The sequence below is a fragment of the Enoplosus armatus genome, chromosome 11 (genome assembly GCF_043641665.1).
Source record: "Enoplosus armatus isolate fEnoArm2 chromosome 11, fEnoArm2.hap1, whole genome shotgun sequence".
NCBI classification, from domain to species: Eukaryota; Metazoa; Chordata; class Actinopteri; order Centrarchiformes; family Enoplosidae; genus Enoplosus; species Enoplosus armatus.
Window position 1 is genome coordinate 20,242,355 of NC_092190.1, and position 12,659 is coordinate 20,255,013.

Consider the following 12,659-nt stretch of genomic DNA (forward strand, 5'->3'; position numbering starts at 1 on the left):
ACAACAAGGATTTGCTTGATTATCTGTGCTTGATAACTTTAGAGGTTTAACTGCTTTGCTTGGTTATCTCATTGAACAACGTTTTAAGTACTGTATGTATTGGTTAATTAGAGCACATGGAATGGCTGAGGGACGTTTGACCTCTGCCCCGTCTTTGCAGGCTACAACGTGCTGATTAGAGCAGCCTGTGGTCCGACAGATGGAAAAAGACAACGGTCTTTAAATGGACATGGCAGGGTTATATTAGGAAACGTCTCCTTTTAGTTTGCTCTGAGAGCAGGTAGAAGGGTGGTGTAGGGTCACCAGGATTCACCGGTGAGGGAGCCTTGTGGTGGTGAACATCTGTGGTGGGAGGTGCCCACTTGATAACCCCTGATGACATTCCTGCTCTCTTATTCCTCCTTTGACTTGGAGGTTTTTAAGTTAGCTCAATACAGATCAAAGCCTTGATATTCCTGGCAACAGGTTTTTCTTTCATGACACACTTGTTTTAGTTGTTTTGAGATGTACATTGGGTTTATTTATATGGGTTTGGTGGACTACTTTTCTATGGGTAACTGGCCAAATACAGATCATGTTGATGGGTTTGCTTGTTTGTCTTAGATGATCGATATCATGTCTCTCTGTGTTCAGAGGAGAGGTTTTGTTTGAGTGTGCTGTATGTATCTACTGCTATCGAGTGTTTAGTAAATTATTGTGATTAGGCTACTACTTTTCAATGAGTAACTGATTACTCTGGTTACTCATTAGAAATTAATAAGTTAAGTAAGTTACTAAGTACAAGTAAATGTCTGATGAATACTCACCAAAATTAGGCACATTGTGCACACCTCCCATTATAAAATGTCATCCGTGCTTCTGCCTGAAACCTGTGATTGGGTCTGACCTTCCCCTCGCTATTGTTTCTTGATTGCAGGTGATTTTTACAGACATGATAGTATTTTATACAATTGTTTTTACCATGCTAAACGTGTCACATTTCTGTCTTTCTCCTTATATTTTTGTAATCTTTGTTTCTATGTTTTTGTTGCTGCTATTTCATTAAATTATTTAATATTTGTGGTGTATGTTTAAAATATAATTTGCTATTTTTTTAATTATTTGATTCAATCCTTTTATTTTATACTTTCTGAAAATGTTTAAAGTTGGGGCACTCACAAGAGATAGGTGGGAAGAAAAACCCAGCCGAGTCAGCAGAGGCAGATATATCCTGAATTTTAGTCCCTAGCCTGAGTAAAGCTCCAGAGACACTGGATCCTGCATATATTGCTCAATAGCACCTTTCATTAGAGCCCCCTGCCCCCTAAATACCTAGTCCTTTCAAACCCCACACATTCAGTTTGTTACGCAGACTTTCTGTTAAAAAAAAAACTAAAAAAAAACTGACGCCATTAAGGTTATTTTTTCAACGTCAGCTCCTCCAGAAGACATTATACAACTGTTTTACAGGCTGTATAGTAGCCCTACTCCTCGTGATAAGATAACTGAATTGTAAATTGTATACATTTGTGTAAATGTGTACATTTAAATGTTCTTTTTACTATCTATTTTGTTGTCCTTATTCTTATTCTAGTACGTCCCAGAGAAGGTAGGCAGTGAACACACAGATTAAGACTGCTGCTGCCCTCCACTGGACAAATAGTCACGCCGCACTATATGAAATAAATAAAGGGAAAAGGGAATTATGTAAGAATGTAAAATTATAATGCAAGCACAAGCCAGCGCAGTTGAAACACAGATCAAAGTAAATCCAAATAAAACATAACTGAAGGATATTTGTTGAATCCAGTATGTTCCTTTGTGTGAGTTTGGGGCTGTTCCATCAAACTGCTAAAAGTTGGATTCAAGTGAAAGATAAAAGATGAGGTTAAAATCACTTTTACTGCAACTTGACTTAAAATGCACTTAAATGAAAGAGAGCTCTGGAGGCGTCTCGGGGTCTTAGATGGCCCTCAAACAAAGACAGAGGTCAGCACGCACTTTTCTAGGCATGTCTGACTGTATAGTATTAGTCATGATATCTGAGGCAAAAAAAACGTCATGGAATTCATGGTCTGATGAAATTAAAATGTTTATTGTTCTGCTTTTTGAAGTGTGTCACAACTCTTAATGAACAGTATTCAGTGGTGGAAGATCACGAAGAAGAAAAAGCAAGCATCTGTGAAAAGGTGTTACAGTTCACTGACAAAACGGGATGCCTTGGCATAAAATACTAGATATACCTCCAAGTCATGTAAACTGATTTAGTAAGCAGGTAATCACACCCGCAAGGTGCATCACTTGCTTCATGTAGTCCAAATGAATCGAAATTAGACTTTGTTGCCATCATTATTATCAAAAAAAAAGATCATGAAATATCTTTAGAGGCAAGTAAAAGTAACCTCATGAAGAGGTTTAGAACTGGTGTCTCCATTTTGTGACCTATTAACATACAGTAAACAGTACAGTAACAGAGAGTTAGTTTGTGTGTATGTGTCATTCATGCAGTAATAGTTAGACATACATACTATAGATTAAAAAAGCAAGGGTCCCAGGATTGACCCTTGAGGAACCCAAGATAAAATGTTTGTTTTGACAAACTTAAAACTACAATTGGAAACACTGAAGCTCCTGTCCTTCCTTGAAGTAGGAAGGAAAACAGGGCTGGATAGGCAACCTGAGTAACATTATCAACTGTGTATTTTTTACATGGTAAATCAGTTTATTTCATAGAAGGGCATCTTACACAGATATACATTATCAGCTTTCCTCTAAAGATGCAACATTCTGTCACATCTGACATCTTCCTGTGAGATAAAACATATAGGCTTAGAAACAAGACTGTCTTATTCGTGTAGATTGGTTAAGACAGATAACATCTGTGGTTGCCTACTTCCCTTGAAGAGATACCACTTGCTATAGCGTTAGCAGTACCACTCTGCGTGCACATTACACAAGGACTCCTTGCCAAATACCTTTATTCTTGTTAACCTGTGGACATCAAGAAAGGAGGATGAAGCTACAGCTTTTGATCGTTAGTGTTCTGAAGTATTTGGTTCTAACCAATCAAGAAGAAGGGGAAAAACAGGTAAACAATGGAATTCCAGAATAATAGTTATTGTCAAGTTGCAGTTAGGGTATTGAATTGTCATTCAAATGTTTCATTCAAATTGATGAAGGACCTATGCATGAAAGGCTTGTAAATATTATAATCTTATTGTCTTTCAGTGTAATTGCATGGTAAATATATGATATATGATATTGATATGTAATTATTAATTTAAACCTCAAAATAACAATTGAGGCTGGTTTGGAGGTTTATATATATTTTTTTGGAGGCAATATTTAACTTTTTCAACTAAACATTCGCTTGACATCTAATTTGAAACTATTAAAGCTGCATTAAGCAATTTCACACACTGATCAGTCAGGAAATTGCATGTTGAGGACTTCACTACTAAAATCATGTTTTTGTGCTGCCAGTAAGCTGCAGTCCATGGATCTAAATTTGTTCTTGTAAATTAATAGTTTTGTATTTTGGGAACCACGCTTATTCACTTTCTTGGTGACTAATTAACATATCATGTTTGATTAATCAGTGTAACAACTGATCAAAATGAATTTGTGGATTTACAGGGAGTGTGTGGGACTATTTCTTGGCGAGACGCAGTGACTTCCAAAAGTGTTAATTAGTGAGCTTTAGGCTGCATTCAGACCAAATCCGGCATTCCCATTCATTTTGAATGTGGGTGGTCAGTTTACCCTGCGGCGGTGGTAACAACCCTGCGTTAATCGCCGGTTTTGGTCTGAGTGCAGCCTTAGAGGTGCTGGTAGACAGATCCTGTTTTCTTTTAAGGCTTTTAAGATTCATTACCCTGTGCCTAGTGCAGCTTTAATTACACTGAAAGCCATTCTCTATTGTGCCACTATGGCAAAACTGAATGTCTGAACTGTCAGTTCTGTATTGGTACTTCTTCTACTTCTACAAACAGTAATGTTTTTGTTTTTATTTAGTTGCTGACAACAGAGAGACTTAACTTGGAAGATCTCATCCATTCCTTTCTCAATTTTACATTTCCTGCGTATGAGGATGGACTATCTGCTCCTTGTAGTGTAACTCTGCCTGGATTTAGTAGCTTGGGCCTGATGATCACCTTCATCATCGTGTTTGTCTTCAGCATGGTAGGCAACAGTGTGGTTGTCTATGTGGTTTGTTATATGAAGCAAGGTAGAGCCAGCACAGATATCTACTTGATGCACCTGGCGATGGCAGACCTTCTCTTCTCTCTTACGCTCCCATTCTGGGCCGTGGAGGCTCATTCAGGTTGGATCTTCGGCAACTTCCTGTGCAAACTCCTGTCAGGCTTTCAGGAGGCATCAGTTTACAGTGGTGTCTTCCTGCTGGCATGCATCAGTGTGGACCGTCACTTTGCCATTGTGAGAGCTACACGAGCCCTGTCCTCCCGGCACCTGATGGTGAAAGTGGCGTGCAGTGTGGTGTGGCTGGTGGCAGGACTGCTGTCCTTACCCGTGGTAATTCAGAAGGAGAGCATATATGCTGAAGACCTGGGCCAGAGCATTTGCTATGAAAACCTAACTGGTGAAAGCATTCACCACTGGCGTGTTGGCGTGCGTGTTCTGCGCCATACGCTGGGCTTTTTCCTGCCACTGCTGGTGATGGCTGTCTGCTACGGCTGGACTTTGGTGAAACTGTTTCACACACGTAATCAACAGAAGCGTAAGGCCATGCGCGTCATCCTGGCAGTGGTGTCAGCATTTGTTCTGTGCTGGCTGCCTTACAACATTGCTGTACTGATTGACACAATCGTACGAGGCAGATCACTTGAAGGGGAGACATGTGACACTCACTACAGGGTGGAAGTGATGCTAAATGTGACCCAAGTGTTGGCCTTCATGCACTGTGCAGTGAATCCAGTGCTGTACGCCTTCATTGGGCAGAAGTTCCGTAACCAGCTGCTCTCAGCTCTTTGCAAACACGGCCTCATCAGCAAAAAGTTCCAGATGGCTAACAGGACGGGCTCTGTCAGCAGTGCAGGGAGCATCAGATCTAGACACACCTCCATTACTATGTAACCAAATCCTGACGGATGATTACAAGCTCGGGTGGTGGCCATTTGCCCCTTCAATTGTCCAAGTGAGGAACTTGGTCAAATTTGATGTGCTCATACATGTACAATATAATCTTCACACCGCTTAGCTTATCATAAAGACTGGAAACCATGATTTACAGGGGGTTCATGTATTTCATGGCCGGAAGTAGTAACATCCTTTAACTCTTGAGGTAGATTTTACCATTAGATATAGCCAAGCTAGCTGTTTCCCCCTGTTTCCAGTCTTTAGCCTTATAGTATCGATTTTCTAAATTCCAAAATGTCAAACTAGTCCTTTAAATCATGTTATTAACCATTGGACAATATCGTAGATTGGAGAGTGTGTTTAATTGCCATAACAAATAATACCAAGGATGTACATTGTTCACATGGCTAGTGCTAAAGTTTAAATTGGCTAAAGTTTAAATGGTTGTTTCAAAGCTTCAGCTGGATGTCTGATTTAAGATCCTGTGACAACTCAGATGTGTACACTGTAGCTCAGGAAGGCTTTTTTTTAATACATATTCTTGCTGTAATGTCTTTTGATGCTGAGTGATTTAACATGGTTTGAAGTGTAATTATTGAGTCCGACAAGTTTGCACTCCAGAGAAAGAAAAACTGGGTGCTCACGCTCAAAAATATAAATCAGTTGTCGATGGAGGAAAACGTGGCACACCATCAAAGTAGTTAATGAGAAAGCTGCACAGCCATTGCCTGCTTTGATTGTGTGCCATAGTCTCTCTACTTTCAGAACTGCTGCAATTATTGAGATTTTGTTTATGTGCATTTTACAAAGTTAGTGTGGTTTTTCATAAAAAAAAACGTTTTAATGTAATTTCCTTGTGTTTTTGAGTCGGAGACATTGTGGAAATGACTGGAGAGCCATGTTTTTATTTTGCAATATCTTAATTTCAACACTGTGAGCTTCGTTTGAGGACTTGAGGAAGTTTTTTGTTTTTTTGTTCGTACACAAGACAGAAACAAAAACCTATTTTTCTCTCAATCAGATATCTTAATCTTTCAAACAGGAAGAAGTGGTGAAATCACGTTTTCACAATGTCTGAATTCTTACTGTATCATCTCATTATTCTAAGCTCTTTCTGCAATACTTATACTAATATACTCTTATGAATGAAAGAAATAAACAACTCCTCAAACCCCAATGTTCCTGCTGTGTTTGTGTTCTGGTGTTCTGCTAATTACCACAGTGACCAGTTCACCATGCAAGTATTTACCCATATTTTCCTATATGCCCTGTCACAACCTGGCTCACATGCCATGACAAATATGGGAATGGTTATTAAAACACTTGAATAATCAAATTAATTTATTTTTAAAAGGCGCACTGAGTGAATCCCTGTAATGTTTAGTCAGTGTGAGTTGTGTCTGAGTGGATGCATGAATAATGTGTTGAAGTTTTCCTGCTGGACGGAAGTATATACGGCTCAACAAATTCTTTGCTCCGTACAAAGATGAAAGGAGAAGATGACTTTGAAAAAAAAGATTTGCTACCTGATAAAAAAAAGAAGAAATAAATAGAGGAAGTACAGTATTTACATATTCTGCCTTTTGTTCTCTTATGTGACAATTCCCTTTAGTTTCTATCATTCAACATATGTGCTTTTTTATGTTGTCTTCTGTCTGTCAAGATGTTCTGTTTTTATTATTATTATTTTACAATTCCTATTTATATTTGTCTGATCTTACATAATATGAACAAGTGAACAACAAAACACAACGAACAATTCTTGATTCATATAATGCTACGTACAACAGAACCATATCGGGTTCATTTTCAAAACAATTTCTAATGCAGTAGTTTGGTACCAGGGTCAGCCCGGTAACAGTGTTACAGTTTGAAATCACAATAGCGTAGTTAAAATAAATACTCAATGTTCTTAAATGAGAAAAGGCCATTCCATACCATTAGACATGAGGCCCTTTTGCCAGAAGATGGAGCCATTTTCCACCACATCAGTCAGTCACTGACTCATTGGACTTGTTAGGGCGGGACAATTTATATATTTTAATTCTTACAGATTGGTGACATCATGGAGGCTAATTTGCTGCATCTCACCAGTCAACTTTAACCTGAGGTCTAATTAGCCAGAATAACTGAAAACAGCTGTGAGGGCAGTGGTGGAGGAGGCCTTTTTGAAGCAGGACATCTTGACATGTCACAGGGGGAAAAGCACAGGTGTAAATAATAAAAGTAACAATGGTTGAATTCCATTTTGCTGCTTTGGTGTCAGAGGTTCTGCTATTGTGCATGCTTGCTGGCTCACTGTCACAGTGTCGTGGCCGACTGGGTCACGTGAATATAACGGAGCCATCGTTAATGTTATTAGTGACACCTGTGCTTTTATCTCCAGTCAAAAAGACCTGCCCTTTATTTGAGTTAAGGTAGAAATTATAGTCAAGTCATTTAGTAACAAGTAAAATGTTACTTAAGTAAAGGTACAGAATTATTATTAGGAAAAAATACTTACTAAAAGTAAAACTACTAAAGTCAGAAAATGGCCCAAGTCAGTGTTATGTTATCTATTATTGGATTATTACTTCAGACGCATGAATGTGTAAGCTGCTTTTTACTGGTGTAGCTGGTCAAGCTGGAGATGATTTTAACTAGGCCTATTTTGTATACTGTTGGATAGATAGGTACTAAAGCTGCCAGGTTACTGTAGTGGAATAGAAGTTCCTCCTGAAAAGTATTGGAGGGAATTATAATCTGACATGAAATGGCTTTAATATCCCAGTTGATATTGTGTTTACATGGTGCACACCCTTTGTGTTTAAACAAATTATCATACATACAGTAAATTTGGGACAAGGTAGTATTCCAGTGTAGAAATACTAGTTGGTTTCTGGGACGTGAGTGTAGGGAGACTCAATAGTGCCCAGCAGCACATGTTGCCCCTGAGCTAATGGGTATCCATCCCTGCTTTTATCTTCTTAGCAGAACTCAACAACTCAATGAAAAACTGCTCTTCCCCGAGTGGGCGTGGCCACGTCTGTACGTGGAAATTGTGTTACCATAGTAACAGCATAGTCACAGCTCCTCTGTTGACTCTCTGCTGTAGCTAACTCCCTGTGAATGAACTGCGCTAAAGTGGCCTGCTGATCACTTGTTAACCACTGAGATAGAGCGCTAACTTCAGGACCATTCAGGTAATCAAGTTGTATAATGAAGGATGATATTCCTGAGCTAATGTCTGAGGTTATACTCTTAAAGCGAAGAAGATAACGTTAGCGGTCAGAGCTACTGGAAAGAGCGACAGCATGTAGCTCGACTGCCGCAGTAATGCTTCCGTTTTCTTTCAAAATAAAATCCCACTTTATTGAAACCAGCTACTTCTGACAGTTTTGCAAAGAAAATAAGAACCCGCCTTATGTCAACCTATTTCTAATATTGTCGAAACTAATGCTTTAGTGCTTTGTGCAGCTTAAAAGGGGTCCATCTGTAATATGAGTCTTGCTGAAGAACAAATATGTAAACCCTGTTGAAACTTGCATACGAGAAAATATTTATGTGGAGCCAGTCGAGTCTGTAGGTCGTAGGTATGGAAGAAAAAAATTGATGTGAAAATTATACATCCATGGGGTTTCCACATGAATATTTCTTATACCTCGACCCCCACTGTTTCTGTACTATACTCTTGAATTTTTGTCACATACATATAGGGTTCGCTAAGGTGTTACTTCTCATTAAGTAAGTTGTCAATTATTGTTTTGTTAAAAAAAACAAAACTGTTTTTAACACTAACAGTATTAAGTTAGCTCAAACACTGCTGTAATTTTGAAAGGGAAGCCCTGATACCGGAAGTCGTAATGCAACAAACAGCGACAAATTTCCACGACATCTTAGCCATGTTTCTATCACGAGTTAACTAATTGTTAATGTTATAACATTATACGCTCGAATTACTGTACTTAGGTAGCACTGCCTACAGGTGGAGATGCACTTAAACCCGCACAGAAAAGTATTATTAGGTTTCACTTCTTTATTTTAAGCTAACTAACGTTAGCCCAGTTTGTTAGCTAGTCCGGTGGATAGCGGTTAACATAAGTCACACATTTGCCCCAACATTAAGTAGTCCAGTTGTTTTATTGTTCGTCCCCAGCAGGGTCTGAAGACGGCAGCATGTCGAATGATCTTGCTGGTGTGTGGGAGGTGGCACTGAGTGATGGAGTCCACAGGATAGAGTTTGAACATGGCACGACCACCGGAAAGAGGGTCATCTACGTTGATGGAAAGGTATGGATCGTGAATAAGTAATGTTAAGCGGGGGGGGGACTAAACGTATTTCATTATAAAACCTGACCCATTTTATGAATCGCTGCTTCTCATTACAACATGAGCTCTGTTAGCAGCTTGTTTATTTCTTATTGCAGGAGATACTGAGACGGGACTGGATGTTCAAACTTGTGGGGAAGGAGACGTTCAGTGTGGGCAAATCGGACACCAAAGCAACCATCAACATTGATGCAGTCAGTGGTTTTGCCTATGAGTACACTTTAGAGATCAACGGGAAGAGCTTGAAGAAGTACATGGAGAACAGATCAAAGGTCACCAGTACCTGGGTTCTTAACTTGGACGGCATTGACTGCAGGGTGGTCCTGGGTGAGCCTCTCTCTGTGCTTGTATACTATTCATCTACTGTCCTGATCATTCAGTTATTATGTGAATGTGATTGTGTGATTTGCATTCATGCAAAACAATCAGGATATATATTGGATTGATATTTGGCATAGTGTGATGTCTGGCCCTTCAGAACTACCCACTAATATTATGTTGGAGCTGAGGCTAAGCTCTTAAACAGCTTTAAGTCCCACGCCATCTTCAGCCACCTCTGTCATCTGGGCAAGTTAATCCGCCTTATAATTACACTGCTTACAGTTGATCAGGCGGCATAACACCTGTGCGCATGTGCAACACATAAGAACTACTGTACATTAGTGTGCAATGGTGATCTATAAATCTCAGCAGCAAAATAATGTTTCTCTGAACTGGCAGTTGATGTTGATAATAATATGACGTGTCAACATGTTATATCCACCAAAGCTTAGTGTTGCCCGTGTGTGCTTTTAAGGGAGGCCATTAGTCTTTCTTGTGCCATAGATAGTTAGTTAGGTCAGACATGTTATGTAGGTCAAGCCATGCTTTTTAGAACATTTTCATGTCTTTAGCTTAAACTCACTGGTAGCTCTCGATGCTCAAGAGGTCGTTGTAACCAGTCAAAGTAAGACTTACAACATTCAGCCATATAAAAGTCTAATTTCACCATGAGAAGCTGAAGAATATTTCATGGGAAAAGCATTTTAAAAAGTCAAAAGCTATAAGATTTTGGCGAGTGCTGTGTGCTATAAGGAATATGTTTTCTTATGTAAACATAATTGCAACTGCCACAGACTTTACAGCAGCAAATTGTCACGTTACAAACAGGGAAAGACTGTTGTGACGTTCACTCTCTTGAGATCATTTATCTTCCTTCATCATGGGTTGATTGTCAGTTGCACCACAACTCTTGTAAGTATACCCCCCGTGGTGGGACGTCACAGCCAGGCCCTGCTGTAGTTGGTAGGACAGTAGTTATCAGTCAATGATACAAAAAGGCCTCTTAGACAAAAATATACAATTTAACTTATTAGTGTATGCATACATTCATGCATATGAGTTTCCCTGCATAAATTAGGGTTACAAACATGCCACACAAATAGAAATGTGTGAATAATTTGATTTACTTCGACCACAGTTTCTCCACCCATGAGAATGTTTTCCCCATATTCTCTGTGGTTAAGAAATAACGTAATAAATTATCTCCAAATCAAAGTTTTTAGAACCTTAATAAAATAGGTTCATATTTTCCCTGTTACTTTTGTTCCCAATACCTCCAACTTTATTTGCATCTTGTTGTTCCAACTTGAAGTATCTTGCATGCATTGTCCTTTACCACTGTAAATATTCTAATGTATTTCAAAAGAGGGTGGATATTCTGGATATATCTATTTGTAAAGAAAAGCCTGCTGATCCAAGACACAGCAAGGGGGATGCTGTAGGAGCTGCTGCTGCTTGTGGATACATTATTCTCTTGTAGTTCAAGTATGAAAAATCTGGTAATTTGAAGGATAATCATGTATCTGGTTTTCTACCGTAGTATCTTGACGTGACTGTGTGCCTTCACCTTTGCTGCTAAACTTAACTGGCCATACCAAATTAGTGGCGCAGAAAATAACATATGATAGCATATTTCTTCACTTGAAACAGCCCAAAACGAACTAAAATAAGCTCTATGGAAAAGCACCCAGAAGTGAGAGTGAGGCTGCGTGTTATCTGTACATCCCCAGGTGCAATTATTCAGAATTTACACTTGTTTTTACGGAGCCTGGAGGCTTTTTGCCTGTAAACCCAGTGTTTTCTTATTTTGTTGACATGGACTCTCTGTGTCCTCTTGTGCAAACAAGCAGAAACTAACCCACTATTGACTTGTGGAGGTGAGGAGATAAGAACAACATAACTGCACAGATCAGGTGCTGATTCTGAAGACAGACAGGATGGACATCAACAGTATCATCAATAACATGATGAATAAAACACCCCACTCAATATTCCACTCAGGTTTCACATAATACCACAGAAAATGTACGACACCCCCATTTGGGCCATTGCTCTCTTGCTTGTTGTTCTGGGCAACCACGAGATGATCACATAAGCTCAAACATTCTCACAACAACAACGCCTAACAGCATGAGAAACAAACAAACAAACTCAAACCTGGCTGTGCACATACTGCGACTTGTTTAGCAACTATTACCTGGCAGTCACATCACATACTTTTATTTCCAGACAGTTGCATGTTTCACTGACTTGGTGTTTGTTTTCTTTCTTTTAGAGAAAGACACCATGGATGTTTGGTGTAATGGACAAAATATTGAGACTGCAGTAAGTATGACAGTAACTGATACTGATGTGTTACGCAATGATGGATACACCACTGAATTTAAGAAGTCATACATTAATTTTAGTGTTAAGGGAAATCAAAATCAACAGCTGTGAATACGTCTCCCACAGTCACAAACCACAGCACTACAAACACGTCTGTGTAGAAATACTCAAACACCCTGTGGTTCTGCATATAGACCAGCTCCAGAGCTGACAAGAAGCTGAAGGATTGCTTTCTTTGTCTGATTTTCTCCCTGCAGGGCGAGTTTGTGGACGATGGCACTGAAACACATTTCACACTCGGAGACCACAACTGCTGTGTGAAGGCTGTGAGCAGCGGGAAGAGACGAGACGGGATCATTCACACGCTGCTTGTGGACGGCACAGAGATAGCTGAATGTACAGAATGACTGTGTGTGTGTGTGTGTGTGTGTGTGTGTGTGTGTGTTTCCATTATTATGAAAGCAGAGATTTGGTTTGTGTGTGTGGCTCTTGGTATCTGTGAAAACTAGAAGAATGCCATTCGGGGACCAACTGAAATATGCGCTCCTGTGTTTGGATGGCCATGCTCTGGAGGGTGTATTGGCCATATACTGGTACTGTAAAGGCTGTCCTGTAATTAATATAGT

General features: G+C 39.5%; 2 protein-coding genes across 2 annotated transcripts; both read left to right on the top strand.

The window, feature by feature from the left end:
• The first annotated feature begins 2,992 nt into the window (after positions 1-2,992).
• On the top strand, positions 2,993-5,073 carry cxcr2 (chemokine (C-X-C motif) receptor 2). Its single transcript, XM_070915273.1, has 2 exons — positions 2,993-3,067; positions 3,994-5,073. The coding sequence occupies exons 1-2, from the start codon at positions 2,993-2,995 to the stop codon at positions 5,071-5,073; spliced, it is 1,155 nt and encodes a 384-aa protein (XP_070771374.1).
• A 4,158-nt stretch (positions 5,074-9,231) lies between these two features.
• Positions 9,232-12,440, top strand: faima (Fas apoptotic inhibitory molecule a). The gene is made up of 4 exons (XM_070915253.1): positions 9,232-9,345; positions 9,483-9,711; positions 11,981-12,030; positions 12,291-12,440. The coding sequence occupies exons 1-4, from the start codon at positions 9,232-9,234 to the stop codon at positions 12,438-12,440; spliced, it is 543 nt and encodes a 180-aa protein (XP_070771354.1).
• The last annotated feature ends 219 nt before the right edge of the window (positions 12,441-12,659 follow it).

Coding starts and splice junctions, on each gene's coding strand:
- faima (XM_070915253.1), top strand. CDS start 9,232: ATGTCGAATGATCTTGCTGGTGTGTGGGAGGTGGCACTGAGTGATGGA. Junction 9,346..9,482: donor TCATCTACGTTGATGGAAAG/GTATGGATCGTG, acceptor TTCTTATTGCAG/GAGATACTGAGACGGGACTG. Junction 12,031..12,290: donor GACAAAATATTGAGACTGCA/GTAAGTATGACA, acceptor TTCTCCCTGCAG/GGCGAGTTTGTGGACGATGG.
- cxcr2 (XM_070915273.1), top strand. CDS start 2,993: ATGAAGCTACAGCTTTTGATCGTTAGTGTTCTGAAGTATTTGGTTCTA. Junction 3,068..3,993: donor AAGAAGAAGGGGAAAAACAG/GTAAACAATGGA, acceptor GTTTTTATTTAG/TTGCTGACAACAGAGAGACT.